Source organism: Epinephelus fuscoguttatus, linkage group LG20, assembly GCF_011397635.1.
Source record: "Epinephelus fuscoguttatus linkage group LG20, E.fuscoguttatus.final_Chr_v1".
In the NCBI taxonomy this organism is placed as follows: Eukaryota; Metazoa; Chordata; class Actinopteri; order Perciformes; family Serranidae; genus Epinephelus; species Epinephelus fuscoguttatus.
Window position 1 is genome coordinate 18,161,732 of NC_064771.1, and position 17,358 is coordinate 18,179,089.

General features: G+C 41.7%; 2 protein-coding genes across 3 annotated transcripts; one reads left to right on the plus strand and one right to left on the minus strand.

Annotated features, from left to right (window-relative positions):
* Positions 1 to 1,802: 1,802 nt before the first annotated feature.
* irf3 (interferon regulatory factor 3) lies at positions 1,803 to 10,767 on the plus strand. Of its 2 annotated transcripts, none has more exons than XM_049563989.1 (11): positions 1,803 to 2,053; positions 3,896 to 4,062; positions 4,142 to 4,313; positions 5,968 to 6,041; positions 6,140 to 6,179; positions 6,309 to 6,377; positions 6,493 to 6,738; positions 6,945 to 7,035; positions 8,573 to 8,862; positions 8,962 to 9,080; positions 9,577 to 10,767. In XM_049563989.1, the coding sequence occupies exons 2-11, from the start codon at positions 3,898 to 3,900 to the stop codon at positions 9,688 to 9,690; spliced, it is 1,380 nt and encodes a 459-aa protein (XP_049419946.1). In that variant the 5' UTR covers positions 1,803 to 2,053; positions 3,896 to 3,897; the 3' UTR covers positions 9,691 to 10,767. The 2 variants fall into 2 exon arrangements, with proteins under 2 accessions (XP_049419946.1, XP_049419947.1); XM_049563990.1 differs by having other exon boundaries at positions 6,312 to 6,377.
* Positions 10,680 to 16,888, minus strand: si:dkey-94f20.4 (synembryn-A). The gene is made up of 14 exons (XM_049563986.1): positions 16,773 to 16,888; positions 16,286 to 16,380; positions 16,149 to 16,196; positions 14,476 to 14,493; positions 14,274 to 14,363; positions 13,564 to 14,180; positions 13,157 to 13,292; positions 12,642 to 12,830; positions 12,441 to 12,535; positions 12,138 to 12,288; positions 11,944 to 12,039; positions 11,689 to 11,833; positions 11,152 to 11,431; positions 10,680 to 10,923 (listed from the first exon to the last, which is right to left on the minus strand). Exons 2-14 carry the CDS (start codon positions 16,373 to 16,375, stop codon positions 10,782 to 10,784), a joined length of 2,097 nt encoding a protein of 698 aa, XP_049419943.1. The 5' UTR covers positions 16,376 to 16,380; positions 16,773 to 16,888; the 3' UTR covers positions 10,680 to 10,781.
* Between the last annotated feature and the right edge of the window lie 470 nt (positions 16,889 to 17,358).

The window sequence follows — 17,358 nt, forward strand, 5'->3', positions numbered from 1 at the left end:
TCTGAGATACTAAGTCATTCTAAGATACTATGTCATTTTAGATTCTAAACCATTATTCTAAGATACTAAGTCATTCTGATATACTAAGTCATTATTTTAGATACTAAGTCATTCTAAGATACTACGTCATTATTCTAAGATACTAGGTCATTCTGAGATAGCAAGTCATTATTCTGAGTTACTAAGTCATTATTTTAGATACTAAGTCATTCTAAGATACTATGTCATTATTCTGAGATACTGCGTAATTATTTTGGGATACTATGTCATTATTTTAAGATACTAGGTCATTCTGAGGTACTAAGTCATTTTGGGATACTAAGTCATTATTCTAAGATACTAAGTCATTATTCTGAGATACTATGTCATTATTTTATATACGAAGTCATTCTGAGATACTATGTCATTATTTTAGATTCTAAGTCATTCTAAGATACTAAGTCATTCTGAGATACTAAGTCATTATTTTGGGATACTAAGTCATTCTGAGATACTAAGTCATTATTTTAGATACTAAGTCATTTTAGATACTAAGTCATTCTAAGATACTACGTCATTATATTGGAATACTACGTCATTTTGGGATATTAAGTCATTATTCTGAGATACTATGTCATTATCTGGGGATACTACGTCATTATTCTGTGATACTGCGTCATTATTTGGGGATACTAAATCATCATTTTGGGACACTATGTCATTATTCTAAGATACTACATCATTATTTTGGAATACTACGTCATTTTGGGACACTAAGTCATTATTCTGAGATACTACGTCATTATTTGGACATACGAAGTCATTACTCTGAGATAATTCTTCATTATTTTGGGATACTACATCATTATTTTGGGACACTATTTCATTATTCTAAGATACGTCATTATTTGGGGATACTAAATCATTATTCTGTGATACTGCATCATTATTTGGGGATACTAAATCATTATTTTGGGATACTATGTCATTATTCTAAGATACTACGTCATTATTTTGGAATACTACGTCATTTTGGGACACTAAGTCATTCTGAGATACTACGTCATTATTTGGGCATACAAAGTCATTATTCTAAGATACGTCATTATTTTGGGATACTACATCATTTTGGGACACTACGTCATTATTCTAAGATACTATGTCATTTTGGGACACTAAGTCATTATTCTGAGATACTGTGTCATTATCTCTGGGATACTACGTCCATATTTTCAGATACTACATTGTTATTTTGGGGATACTAAATCATTATTTTGCGATATTAAGTCATTATTTGGGGATACTAAAGCATTATGCCAAGAAAGCTTCTCATTAAAATGACATATATTTTTTCATCATATTGGCAGAAACTTGCTTCCATACAAATGCATCCAGTACTTTTGAAAATAAAAAATATTTGCGAATTTACAGTTTCGTATCAGTTCCATTGGGGTCAACTGAGTGGCCCATTCATTTACTTCCTTTACATATTATTCCTCCTAACAAATTTAATTAGCCCACTTATTTTACTGTATTGACTAATATTGTCTTTCTTGGTTGGTTGTTGCATTCACTGTCTTTTAATTGTATCTGTGCTTTGGCAGCACATGTTAAATTCCATGCCAGTAAAGCCTGTTGAATTAAATTGAGCAGCTCATGCTCACAAACATTGATTAAACTTTCTTATGTCATGGAAATAACATATTGGAAATTTTAAATCCAGGTGGTATTCCCCCTTTACGGGTCCTCATAAGTGCAGAAAAATAGCCGTGTGTGTGAGTTTGTTTGACCCCACCTAGCGGGCCCGGCTGGCATCAAACTCTCATGACGTCACATCAGGAAAACGAAACTGACGAGTCGGAGTTTCCCGAGAAAACCTCACCACATCAGGGTGCAGCAAGTCGGACTGCGGACGGCATTTAAGGAATAGACAAGTGGGGTTGACACACATACACCTTCATCTCTTACTCACAGCCGTTACTCTGCATCGTATTTCTGACGCTTTGACCCCGAAAACGAGCTGCACTTGAACTCAACACACAGCACCGGCTGAGACCTCGGCGCAAGCCCACAGGTAGGACAACCGTTATAACGAGCTGTCAGTGCTGTGTTTACGTGTTTCACCTGAGGTTAAAACTTACAATTAGTGCTCTGTTGGGAAGCTGTTGATGAATGTTAAACCTGTTATCACACATGTAACTTCTCAGCTGTTGTTGTTCCTGCTCTGCTGTCACACATGATCACACAGTCACAGGAGTGTTTCATCACACAGATAGAGACTGGGGGCGTTAATTATTCGTACTCAGTATGTCATGTAAAGTGCTACATGCTGCATTCAATGTCAGACTTTCTACTTTTATAGCTTAGCACAAACACTGTACACCAATACTAGTGTAAGGGCACATTCTTCAGCATGAGTGTGCCACTTAAATATAGTTTTCTGTAATATTTTAAGTACTTGTTTTATTATTTATTTATTTAGACATATCAGAGTATTGTTTGCACTGTGTGTAGAACCACACCTGGGCTGACATTTTCCTGCTTCCTCTTACACCTCACACATTGCAAATATAAGCAGATTCCCCCAGCTGCACATTGGTACTGCAGTAACCAGGATGTTGATGCTCAGATGCTGCGTGTTGCTTTTTTTAATTCTGTCATACCTTTTATAATTTATTGGGTGTGGGAAAAGACAGAAAGGTAAAAAAAAGTAGTACATGCATCATAAATCGATAAACATGCAAAGGTGTAATCACATAATGAAATAATCCAGACAGAGCACAGGGACAAACTTCAAATGAAGAGAAACAGCTTAATGCAGAGTACGTCACGTGCTCAGGTGCTGAGATCACGTGCAAAATCAGGCTAGGTAAATAAGAGAAGTAGAAGATATACTAATTTTTCGCTCTGTTGTCATATACACAACGGCTCGAAATACACGCACAAACAGGACCTATACATGCATTAAATGGAGAGACGTCAGAGTGAGGGGGCTGCCTTGGACAGGTGCCCCGAGCAGTTGGGGGTTCAGTGCCTTGCTCAGGAGGCAAACTTTAGCCTCTACAGCTACTGGTCCATACTCCATACTTGGTCCGTAGTAGAACTTGAGCCGGCAACCCTCCTGTTACCAAGCCACGTCCCTACTGACTGAGCTACTGCTGCCCCACCTGCAAACAAAAGAGACTTTGCATCTCATTGTCCTCTTAGCAGGAACCTGCACCCACGGCCTAAAGCTCAGAGCTCATACTTCCTTTGCAGTGGGTGACAAGGACAGTCCGATATAACCTGAGCCTCCCATAGGACCTGCCCATAGTAAAGATCAGCGTGCTGCAGCAGCTGACTCACACATATAACTTTGACAAGCCAGCCTATTCCAAAGCACACAGTTCCTTTTTGTTGCATTGATGTGGTTGTAAAACAACTAAAGAGCTACCTTGATATGCTAAAAGAATATTTTAAAATGGATCTGAACATTCTAATTAATATAAACCTCAGCTGGCAAGGAACGTCAATGTGGCTTTAGAAAGATACTGAACTCTTAGGTTGGACAGATGTTAAATTGTAGCTGGAATGGAACTCGGAGAACTTGGAGATGATGGGTTTTGTTCTCCAAACCTTACGACTAAATGTCATTATACTACATTTTAATGTTGTTTGCATGAGAGGTTTGGAAGACGCTGGAATATCTATGTCATCTGTCTATGTCTTGACATTGGTATCAGATGTCCTGACATAGAATTTTGGTCACCGTCACAACCTAATTTCAACCAAATATCGACATCTAATGATGCTGGTATAAGAATATATTAAATTCTCTCTATTATAAATGATCTGGAAATTGAATTACTGATGACTAGGGATGCCAAATGGAGCCTTGATGACACTGTTGACATGCCATTTTGTCTTGCTCCTGCAGAAATGTCTCATTCTAAACCACTGCTCATCCCTTGGCTGCGGACCCAGATTGACAGCAAAAGGTATCCTGGTGTCCAGTGGACGAACCTGGAGCAAACCGAGTTCTCCATCCCGTGGAAACATGCTTTAAGACAGGACTCCTCCGACATGGACATCCTCATCTTTAAGGTGACAGTCACACTCAGTCATCATAAATAACACGATTCTAAAAAACTCCCTGCCTTTAACCTGCGTCCTTAACCTGCAGGCCTGGGCAGAGGGGAGTGGCAATGGGCGGGTTCATGGGGACCCCTCGGTGTGGAAGAGGAACTTCCGCAGCGCCCTCCGAGCCAAAGGCTTCAAACTGGTCAGCGACAACAAGAACGACCCTGCTAACCCCCATAAAGTGTTTCGCTGGCCGGATGAGCCAACATCAGGAGGTGAGGATCCACCAGTGCGCCCATAGACAGTCAGTCCTTTATTGCAAGGGCGTAGGTTTCTTTCAACACTTGGGTGGATGTTAATGAAACGGGTGGTTTGGGGATTCTCCGCCAGAAATTTTTGAGCATCAAACACTTATTTCCTGTATTCTGGTGATTTTAATGCACCAACTTGTGCCTTATCTGCATCAATTTATGGTGTAAATGTGGTGAAAATGTCTTATTTATTTATCTATTGAGGGGGGCATGTCCCCCGTGTCCCCCCTGAAATTTACACTGATGCTTTATGTAGTGGACACCAGGCCAGCTGATAAAGGACTGTTTCCTCTGATGATCTGTACCTAAAGCTATGTAATGACATGTGTATGTGTTCTGTATTCACTGGCATTAAATGGATTTGAAAACAAAAAAGCACCTTTCCATCAATGTGGCCACATACCAGGGGCATTGTAGTCTACTATTTGCGTTGTAGTCGGGGAACGTGGGACTGATTACCCAGGGCCCCAATGGGAGGGCGGTCCTAGAAATGCCTGGGATTAAACACTGTCTGCAGTTTTTTATTTTTAATTAATTTGTGCTATACCTAAATTATAATTGCGGCAATTAATGGGTTGAAAGACTGTATGAAAAACAGTGAAGCTTTTAGAGACCCCTTTCCCCTCAGGTACAAATGGTTTAGTTCACCCTTGCACTTTTTATTGCTGCTAGGCAACCACCCCATCGCGTCCTTACACTAACCATCCCGTATAATCGATCTACCATTTTTTGTTTGTTTGTTTTTCACAGTAATTAGTAGCTAGTTCATAAAATGTTGAGGCAGAGGGAAGTGGCTGTGGCTCTGGTTGAGCGTGAGAGGCTGTCAGTAGATGGTTTGTCGGCACAGATAAACTGAGATCTGTGTGGGGACATGAGACCCTAATAAAGAGGGTGGATCACGGGGAGTACCACCAGTTGGTCCAGGAGCTTCTCCTCGATGATGGCCGTCTCCAGGCATATTTTAGGATGACTCGTGGGCAGTTTGACAACCTGCTGTCTATGGTCGGGCCGTATAGCTCTGGGTATCCACCAACCACTACCATCAGTTTCTCCTCTATTCTTTACCAACTGTAAACTTGTTGTCAAGACCAAGTTTTTTCAACTCAAGGAGTTCAGAGCGCTCTGGCAAAAAGCTTCAATCTCATTAACAACAAATACAAAAAGGCGCCTCCAGCTCCTAAAACGCTTTCAGTGCAAACGAGGCCTTATGTTGCTGGAGCACCAACGTACACTGTGATGTCTTTCCCCAAGAAATCAAGGTACCACAAAAAGAAAGAAAGGAAAGGGAAAGAAAGGATCAAGAGAGGAAGGACAGGGGGCCCCACAGAGACTGCTTATGTATAGGCCCCAGAATTTGGTTCTACGCCCCTGCCACATACACCACATATCTGACCTCCTTACCTGATTTGATCATATTACTGTCTGTTTTGCATACATTTATGTCCGGATTTATGTCTCTGTGGTTGAGATTTGTCAAGGTAGTATGCAAATTCTGAGCCAATACCATTTGTAAAGGGGATTAGAGGGAGGATTAAAGAGGTGTTTCTGAGGCGAATAAATGATTCAAAGATAGCGAGCTGCAGATGTTAACTAAGCTTCTTTGCTTTCACTCTCAAAGCTAACTCCTCTGCTGGATCCCAGGACCAAGATGACGCTGATTTGTTTGAGGATTACGGCTTTCCTATACAAGAAGTAAGCAGCTGTGTTAGTGGGTTGTAAAATGTAAATGCTGTGAAATTAAAACATGTTATTGAATTGATTTGATGATTTGTGTTTCTGTGATATCTCAGAGCCAGGTCGTCCCATGCTTTGATCACTATCTTCAAGCCGGTAAGGGACTATTTATTATCTGGTGAATGAATTTTTGTGTCTCCGAAGGTAAATGTGAATATTCCCAGAAATGCTCGCTAATTTGGAATCACTTGTCTGAATATTTCTGAACCCATCACTGTGTGCCAGCAGACTCCCCTGCCGGCCAGGATATTCTCCAGGAGTGTTTAAAGGAACTGAACATTGGCCCTGAACCAGGTATCAGCTCTGCTCGTCATTTCCTCCTCGCTGCTGCAGTGTGAGCAGAAAACAAGAGTATCTAAGTTACTTTTTTCCTAGAAACACTTTTTCAGTTTCTCCAACTTTTCCACAGAGGGCACCGCAGGCTTTGAGCCTCCTCCTGAGCAACAACAGCTCCAAAACCCGGTTGTGATTGGTGGACATGCGTTGCCTGAGCAACAGCAGTATCCAGTAATGTCTGAGGGTGCAGTCGGTGAAGCTGGGTTGCCTGAGCAACCGGCACATCCAATGGAGGGAGCCGTGGGAGGAGCCTGTGATGGGCAGTTGGTGGAGCAGTTTCTTCATACTATTACCAAGACCAGTGATAGAGATAATTTCAGTAAGTTGGATTTTACTGATTTGCACAGACACTAAAAATGACATCCTTCACAAAATATTAACATGGTATATCTTCAGTAAGGCCATAAAAACAATGTGGCCTGTTAATATGAATAATGTTAGTCATGATTTACACCTTGAATAACCTGTTTTTATCAGCTGTTAATCGTCTTTTCTCATGAACTTCTCATCTCTTTGAATCTATAGAGACTCAATTCAGGATAACAGTGTACTACAGAGGGGTGAAGGTGTCCGAGCAGCTGGTTCAGAATGAAGATGGAATTCGCCTCGTCTACAGGTAACATAAAAATAAAGCTTCCATCAACTTCAATTGCCCCTGTGAACACACAAGAGTGTGCATACATAACAGTCGGAGGGAGGTGGGAGGAGCCAAATATAGTGATGGAATACAGCCTTTGCATCATCAGAGTGAACTGAATGATTGGCAGCAACTGAAGTGAACAAGTGGGTCAAGTTGGGGCTCAGTTTTTATTAGAAGTTCTCTTTTTGTGAGTTTGTCAAATGACTTCATAACAGTGAAGTCAGGGCCTCGGGTCTAAAATCATTATAAATTAAAAAAAAAAGCTTTTATCAAAGGAAATGTGTCTCATAAATGTTCAAAATCCAAAATTTAGCCTAGTTAGAGACATAGTCTGGTATTCTGGGAAACACATTATTCTCTTTTTTTGCTGAGAGTGAGAGATGAAAAGGTCGATACCTCTCTCATGTCTGTGTGGTCACTATGTCCAGTCAGGAGCCAATTAGCTTAGCTTAGCATAAAAAATGGAAACAGGGAAGCAGCTTGCCCGGCTCCGTCCAAAGGTGTCAAATTCTGCTTACCAGCTCTTCTAAGACACTTTTCACTCCTGATATTATCATGCGTCTTGGTCGATCAGATCACAAGTGGACAGCTTGAAATGTTTGTTTGCACTTGGCGTTAGAGTGTGTCTCAAGTGACCACTTTTGATCGGACCTCACTTCCCCGCTCTATATGCAAATGAACACACGTCATACACTGTCATAGGAGACTACTGCTGCGGGACTGTGACAGTTGGTGAGAGTCCATCCGCACACACACACACACACACACAGACACACACACACACACAATGACAGGGCTAACTGTCAGAATCCCACAACTAATGTTACCTAAAGTGCTGCAGCATGCCTGCATCATAATCAACTGAAGCAGCTACACTGTCAGTGGAAGCAGGGGCACTGCACTGCTCGCAGCAGTAACCTTGTTGGTATTCTTACATTTCACATTAAAATAAATCGATCAAATCAATGCATCCTGTTGCTAAAATGATCCATTTGATTAATTCAGTACTAGTTGATAGAGCCTACACTTCCAAACCCTCCCTAACCAACTCCATGATCACTTGGGAAAACCCACTATGCACATACAGTGAAGCTGGCAGCAACAACACGCTGCAAAGACAGAGTCTGTGTAGCAGGTAAAAACACTGCTCCACTCCGCCTTCGTGACGCATCATGTCTTTGCCCCATGTATTTTGGCTGTCATTGACAGGTGTAAAGACTGAGTGGAGCCGATTCAATGTTGCTGGGAGTTTGTTGCTTGTGCTAACTGGGCAGACATTGAACTAACCATTCGCCACGAGGAAAGCTGCTCTGGTGACGGTCCTTCAGTGCTGTGTTAAACCTGTGTAATGGCAGCAACAGAAAGCTTATCTGGTGGGCAGTCAGATAAGCAAGGAGGTCGGCTGAATCGGCGGTCCTTCAGTGTTCAGAAGTGTATTTCCCACAATGTGGCTCTGCTGTGCTTATAACCTGGTTTTCAGCTGAAAATCTAATGAGTGTTGTCTTCACATCAGGCCTGACCTCATTGGGCCGGTTGTGGATCACGAGTCAGGCCTCACCCTGGTCTCTCTGCCAAGTCCGGGAGCCATGCTGGATCAAACCCAAGCCAATCTGACCCAACGCATCCTGGACAAGCTGGATGGTTTAGACGTGGGGGTGTCAGGCCACGTGGTCTACGGACTGCGACGAGGGGGGGAAACCAAAGCATTCTGGAGCTTCTCCAAGTTTGACAGGAACAAGCAGCCCCAAGAGATTTCTAAACTGCAGCCTCAGCCACTGTACCAGTTCAAGGACTTTGTGCGAGGTTGGTGAGAGGAATTATGTAGCTTTTTGTCAGCCTGTGAATATGTGCCGTAGCCTGCAGGTTGGCTTGATGCAGTGATTGATTGTGCCTTCCCTCCAGGAATATTGGACTTCATTGATGGGAGAGACTGCCCTCCGTGCTCCCTGTTCTTCTGCCTCGGGGAGAAGTGGCCTGACCCAGACAACAGGCCTTGGGAGAAGAAACTCATCATGGTGGAGGTGAGAGTACCTTTGAATTATTAAAGGGCACAGACAGTGTTGTGCTCTCACAGACCTTAAAGCAGTATTTCAGTTTGGCAGAGACGGCTATTTTTTTATTCTCACTGCACACACCTCTATCAAATTTCATGAGTGATCAAACCCCCCAAATTGCTCACTCAAGGGAGCTGTAGTCAGCAGCACTTTTCAAGACGCAATTTTGTCTCAGTATTGATTAATAGCAGTGAGAGAACAAAGCCTGAATACCGGTGGTGACAGCTGATCCCTCGGGTGTAAAAGGTTTTTCTGCTCCTGAGCCTCGACAGAGGAGCGCATGCTGAGAAATGAACAGCTTATACAAAAAGTTACTTTAGAGAAAGCGGCTCGACACGTCTCATTGCTCCGGCTCTCTCGGATTTCACAGCTTCTGTCAGGCTCAAATTTGCCATCTCGCTCTCCTCGTTCTTGTCATGGCATCTGACTTTCTGCTCCCCCCTTCTTTATTTGTCTGTCTCAGGTGGTCCTGACTTCAATGGAGGTACTGAAGGACATGGCTGTAGGAGGTGGCGCCTCCTCCCTGCAGTCTGTGGAGCTGCAGATGTCCCTCGAGGAGATGATGGAGATGTACTGACACATTCCACTGTGCCTTCAAGTCATTGTTTACCCTTTGTAATCCTTAACAAGAACATCTCAGAAATAATCATGTTGACACGTACACCAAATAGATCATGTACTTTCAACTTGCACCATGTTTAAATATGAATATGTGCTTTTAAATTAATTCAGACAATGGCGTTTTTTGTGTAAAACAATGAGGATCTTCTTCCATGATTAGTGATGCATTGGTGCTAGTGTTTGAGGATTAAAATCACATTTCTAAGACAGCGTGCTGCTTTCCAATGCAAAGAAACTGAGCTAAATAAAGGATCCGTCAGCTCAGGAGTAAACAAACTCTGTTCGCAGGCCTTCCACTTTTCCTTCATTCTGCCCTTGCAAATGTGTGTGTGCTGAAACAGATAAAGACGGACACTTTCAGAAAAACTAATCAAAATTGAAATACTGTGTGTAGCCATTAACTCAACTGCTGAGTAAAAACTACAATCAGACTGGAATTAAAGTTGATTTATCAGTGTAGGTGTGATCAGAACATCTGGATTCAGTCTAAATGTCTTTGATCTCACATCAGACGATACAGTTTAAGCACCGTGTTCACCTGAGCACAGTCTGAGACAGTTGTGTATCGCAGTACACCAGAGAAATATGCTGTGCAGATGTTTATTTCATCTTCTACTGAAGGGTCACAGCTGACCAGTTAGAGTGTGGACCAGCCTGTGGTGGGATTTAGACTGAATGAAACTACGCATTTGAACATATAATATCAACACAAACAAAATGCTTTCAAGACTTTATTAAAATATTGGGCAATGCCATCATCATTTCTTATTTTCTACTATCAGTCTCAGTCTCCAGTGTGACCTTATAGCAGCTCTATATTATTAGTCGGAATCCAAAGAATAAAAGAAAAGAAAAAATAATTTAAAAAAAGCTCTTTGTATCCTATTTGAGTTTGTTTAGTTTCATGTTTCACTGGGTGTGGGTGAGAACTACTTCACTTCATGTCGTCAGCACATTTACTTCACACACTGTATGTATGCACTGTTAAACTTTAGAAATGGGATATTTACAAAGTAAAATCATGTTGAATGAATGGGTTTAACTGTTTCAGTTCTTCTCTCCTTCCTCTGCTTCTCCGTCGTTCTCTGACTCAGACTTCACCTCCTCAGTGAGGGAGTTCTCCCCCAGTCCACACAATGGGACCAGTTTGCCCTCTGAATCCACCCCCATCGGCTGGATAATGCTGTCTCTGCAAAACAGATGAGGGGTGAAAAACATGGACCATTTATTCATTAGCATTGTTGTAATTTCAGGGCTCATACAGACATTACAAGATGAAATTCAAAGACTTTCAAGTACTTTTCAAGCACTATTTTCTTTAGGCTTCAGTGAGGAGTGTCACAGGTTTAAGACTCCCTTATATGTTTCACACCGTTAGTGAAAGGTTGTTGATAAGAGACACTGTCACTTCACTGACCTGGACAGCTTGTTGAAGAGCATGATGAGCCTCCGAGCCTCCTCCTCCTTCTCCTCCTCTGTCATGCCCTCCATGGGGTCCGGCTGTTCTGCCTCCACCCGCCCCGTCACCGGGTTGATGCGATCTTTGACCTGCCGGTACTCCTCAGTGTCCGAGTCGGAGTCGCTGGAGTACTGAGCGTCAGAGCTGACAGGCCTCGGCACCTGGCCGCCCAGCAGACCCCTGGTGGCCAGCAGGCCTGCTGCGTTACCGTAGCCTGTGTACTTGACAAAACGGCTCACTGGAAGTAGATGTGATAGTGTTGATCAAAAATTGATGTTGAGGCAAGTCTTTTATTTTTCACATTATTTAAAAAAGTTGTGGCAACTTATTAAAACTCTGTACATGAAATAAAGAGATGAAAATTTAAGAAACTACACTGCACTACACCGACACCACAGGGAGTAAATAATGCATGCCGTGCAGGCAAGCATTGCTTAAAACCACTGGAATTTATTTTAAATTCTAGTGGAATCTCCATATGATGCGTTGTCTTACCATTTTCCTTGCAGAGGACAAAGATGAGGTCAGCAGCGCAGTATTTGAGGTCTGTGTCCAGGTGAGTCATGAGACGGATCAGTCGGCTCTTCACTGTGGAGCCTTCCTCTGGCCTGTGTGACAGGTCTCTCAGAGGAGGCAGGATCTAATGACAGGAATAAATTACATCTTCAGTTGTCTAGTTTCAAATATAATCCAAATATAGTGAGAGGCGCAAAGCTTTCTCAGAGGTATCATGGTTTTTGGGGGTATTACATGTTTCCTGATGTAATGGCGTGTTTCTCTGTGGGCTCTGCAGCTCTCTGTCAGCAGATTGAGGATTGGTGTCAACTTCTCCTTCATCTTCTCACCCTGAGAAGCAAACAGACAAGACAGAATCCCTCGAGTTATAACAGTCGCTCTTTTAAACTTCAGGCACAAATTCTTAATTTTAGCTTTTGCTCCCTCACCAGCTCCAGGCGTTTCTCCATGAACATCATCAGGGTGTGGACACAGTCCATGTTGACCCCCTGGCACTGCTTGGAGTCGGGCGCCAGTGGCACCATAAGCAGCACATCGAGACACTGGAGAGGCAGCGCTGACAACAGGTTGACTGTGTGGCTGTGGGATTGAGATACAGAAGAGAGAGTGAAGAAATAAAAATGCGACACCAGCAACTTTAAATGCATCGGCAGCGTAGTTGTCAATAATGACTGATGATAATTGCCACTGCAGTTTCCTTTCTTTATGACCTCATTTTTGTACATGCTCACCCCTGCAGTGCATCAGTGTCGTCCGGCAGCAAACACTTCCTCATCAGGCAGAGACGCAGGATGGCCACCAGGTGTCGGTAAAGAGCTGCATCATCCTGAGGCAGGAGGAAACACAGTGGGGATCATTCCTCTCCATGTAAGTTAAATTTCATACTCTGATAACACACCTGGTGGCTGACAGCTTTATTCATAGTCACTGACCTCACTTGGCTCCTGCCTGTGGGTGCTGTAGGTGATGTTGAAGAGGATTTTGAGGATCTCCACGATACACTGAGAGGCGTCTGGTGAGATTGGTGGTGCCGCTGGGTCCAGCACGCACTCATACTGGTCCTTCCACTGAACCTCCAGGCAGTTCTCCAGAGCTGCTGTGAAGATGGACACACCTCCCTCCTGCAGGAGTTACATAAGGAGTGTGAGAGCAGGAAGGAAGCCATTTCTGAGGTGTAAACATGAGTCTATTTATATCATTATTTGAACAAATCCAAGGTAACATGATAAACATATGGTTTCAATGTCTGAATATTCTTATGTATTAAAAGTTGATTGCTCTTTGAAAGGGTGTACTTGCATTATGATGCTATTAAATAATCATTATATCAGTGGCATAAAATGACAATAATATTATTTATTGCAATTATCTCTGGGACAATGTATCATCCACCAAATATAGCTATTGCAACGGGCCTAACAATAACTTTGTGTTTAAGTGAGGTTACCTGTTGAAGCTGAGTGCTGAGCTCTCGCCGTAGTGCAGTAATGAGGAACATGAGGCGTAGTTCATAGAACTGAACACTGGAGGGAGATGAGCCTCTAACACCAGAGGACAGAAGCTCCACAAGGCCACTCATGAGCCTGACGGAAAAAAATAACAAGAAGTAAGCTGTCTGGAAACTGATTTGTACAAAAGCCAAATGAAGCTTATGACAAAATACTGTCACGGTGATTAGCCATAGACAATTTTGTCTGAGCTTCACTGGAAATACCCTAAAGTCATTTAGGAATGTCTACGTTTGACCGTAACGTGCAGGAAAAAACTGCTATGTGAACCCAGACAGACAAGTTACAGAGCCAGCAGCTGTGTTTAACAGTGTTTTGGACTGTTGTGTCCTGTGAGGACACCCACCTGAGAGCACTGAACCTCTCCTGTGCCCAGGTGCTGTTGTACACAACATTACACAACACCTTCATGGCCTCCTTTCTCTGTGCTTCCTCTCCTGAGCTCCCTTCCTTCTCCTCCTCCTCCTCCTCCTCCTCCACGTCAACCTTGCTCTCTCTGCGGTCCTTCCTCCCTCGCTCCAGCATCTTGTGATGGATGCCGCCCCTGTGCATTTCGTTGATGCTGGTCCTGTGGCTGCCAAACCAGCTGAGGCTGTCCAGATCTTTGTCGCTGTTGGCGTTGCTTATGTCACTTTTGGCATCGTCGTCTAAGAACTCTTCATTTTGGTCACTGGCTTCGACGTCACCCTCATCCTCGACGGGGCGGGGATGTAACGCTTTGGCCTCAGCAATAGAAGTGATGATGGTATCGTAGAAATCAGAGTCAGGGTCGCTGGATTCATCGCTCGTATCAGCTGTGGTCAGTCCGGCTAGTTTAGCCAGCGTCAGGAGAGCGTTGTCTGTTACCAAGGGAGCCAGGACCTTCTTGTCTCTGGAGAGGATTCGCAGGGTGCGTAGAGATACTCTCAACAGACGACTTTTGATTCCTGTTTTTATGAACCTCACCAGGACGACAGCTAAATTCTGAGGATGAAAAATATGTATTTAGTTTAACAACATTCTTAAAAAAAAACAACAACTGACAATCCCTCTGCAGAAAATGACAGTGTGAGGCACCTGTCTGAGGATGAGTCCTTGATTCTCCTGGTCGTACTCGTCACAATCGGAGTCAGAGTCAGTGTAATCCCTCACTTTATTCTTCCTGAACTGGAACAGCAGAGCAAAGAACAAATAACATCAAATACAATTTATTTAGGTTGCGCTCATATGCAAAAAAGCAGTACTTGAGCATAGTTTCTGAACTGTGGCAGCACTGTACCTCTTCTAGTTTTCTTTGCTTTAGGAAGTGGACAGTCCAATTTCAGTGAGCAATGCAGCAGAAGAGAGGAAATAATGTCAACATATATTTGCATCATCACTGTGAATCAGGGGCTGTAGCATCAGTGTCATACGCAACCATTCAGAGCACTGGCAAAGAATCAAGGACTTGGGTGGACCCTGATGCTTTTGATGATGTCATGTATTATAATAAATTTACTCATCATCAATAAATTTACTCATATTTATCAGAACAGGAAAAGGGAACTACATTGGATAAGATCAGATTAAAAAAACACAATTTACAAATTACAAATTTACAAATTAACAAAATCTAAAATTTAGTCAAATTAAGTAAAATTGTAAATCTAAATAAAATAAATTTAAACAAATAAATAGAATTTAAAAAATTAAACATAAAATGTATGTCATCAAATAAAAAAATGTGATTAAATTCCTCATCAAACCAAATTAAATAAAAAGTTGAATGAAAAAGTATGAAATTAAAATATAATGATAAAGAAATACAATATTTATATTTACATTTATTATTTAATATCAAATTAAATTATTAGATTAAAAAAGTTAAATTGGATGAAATTTTAAATTATATACATTTTAAAATTAAATCAAATTAATTTAATTTCATTTAAATGAAAAAATTACATTAAAAATAAGATTAAATTTCAAAAATATATATAACATTAAAGGATAAATTTAATGGAAGGACTTACTTTCCATCAGATACTTTTTTGGTCTTATTTACATTTGCCTTTTAAAAAAAAATCATAAATAAATAAAATAGCATAAAAATAAATAAATAAAATAAAAGAGGGTACTGATTCCTAGATACTACACTTCAATCCCTTACATCCACATGGGCATATCCTTGCTTATTTGTCCTTCTGTGTACATATATGCATGTATATAGATATATTTATATACATATCTACCAACCCTTACACATCCCTATCTGTCTGCACCTCTTCAATCAATCAGGCCAGTTAGAATAGGGAGGAAAAAGAGCAAAAGAAAAATCACAACCAAAAAATACTAAAATAACTGAATAAATACGACATAATAAATTTCACAAATAAAAAATAGAACTTTGCTCTGTACTCTCGGGCCTTTTCCTCTCCCCTCATGCACATCACATGCAAACAACATTCCAGAAATCTGGAGCAATGAACCAAGGGGTCCTTCGGTTTACACATTCTCTCATATGTAGTCTGATCTGCTTGGCGATACTCAATCCAGTTTGTTCACATTCAATGAAATTTATCCAGCTCCATTCTGGAATAAAAAGTCAACTCCTCCATCATATATATATATCATGTATTACATCCACCTTGTCCTCAATGAAATTTAATGGCTTTCATTAAAAGTGACATTAAATCAAATTAGATTTAAGTGTTGCAGTATGTTGTTATTCAATCGCTCCACCTGGGCTCAATCTGCCTGAGCATGCAGGGATAGAGGATCAGGAATAACTGATACAGCACATTTACTAATCACAGACATACTGTGGAGTGGGGGTGGGGATGAGTGGATGAGACGGAGGCTTGGGGTGAGGGGGGGTTAAGCAAAGGTTAAGTTCAAGGAACACAGGTAGGACAGGGAGATGACGGTTAACTTTCTCTCAGTTAACGGGTGCATCAGTAAAAACTAACTTACTTTCCTTCGGTCTCTCTCCTCTGCATCGAAGAAGAAGCACTGGGCATACTGTGGGAGAGAAATCAGGACAACATAATGGTCTCAGCAGCAGTGTATCACCCAGACACGGGGATATGTGAGCTTCTGTGTTATTTTACCTCTTTGTTGAACTCCTGCAGCTGTATCTGAACACCGTTCTCATCCCCCTGCTTGATGCACTGGATAATCCCCTCCAGGTCCACGTCCATGCTTCCTGCGCACACATAAACACACACACACAGGGACAGGAATAATCATTCAGGCCATAACAAAATTAAAGTTACACAACGACAATAATGAAGAGGATGGTCGGTGACAGCGGTTATGCATGATTACACGCATAGCTACAAAAAGACACATCCCGGTATGGTATATAAAATAAAAGCCAATAAATGTGACATTAAAGAGCAGAAATGATAGACTGTAAGTAAAATAGTCATCCTTCCATCTTATCTTCACTTTAACAATATACGTTGGATCACTGATAAATGCCTCCTAGCTAATGAAAGCGGAATCTTGTCCATACTTAGATGTATTTTTACACACACAAGAAAAGACTGCAAACAGATTACAAAAGTTTAACTCCATATGCTTTTATTAACTTACCTTAATCCGCCTGGTGATATAAATTAAGTTTAAGATAATATACTGTAGGTGGGCCAAAATGTCCTTAAGTGCTTCACCTTGCCTTCCAGTGTTTCTCAGTCCACGTATGCACAGTATAAAACGCTCTACCTTTGAATTTGCTCAATTCACTTGCTTTCCAGTAACCCTCATGCACTCAGCATGTCTCTGCATCTCTATCTCTCTGTCTGTCTCTCTGTTATTCCCTCTCTCTCTCTTTAATCCAAGAGAGATGCAGGAGCCATGGCGTGGTTATGGTTATAATCCACTAATGGACTCTAAGCTTATATCTCTCAGTGCTGACCCTCTAACCTACAGGTTTCCAGACTTGTGCTGTACTCTGTGTGTGTGTGTGTGTGTGTGTGTGTGTGTGTGTGTGTCTCTCTCTCTCTCTGTCCAGCTTTAACACACTCTTTCACTCAAATCTCTTAATAGCTTGGGAATAGCTGACATAACCATTAAGGTTTTGTTTTTATCACGCCTCTCGAGCTGTTGCCTAACCACACTGGTGCTACTGATGGCTCAGCTGAACCTTGACAAAACACTGCTGAGAAATGTATCTACAGAG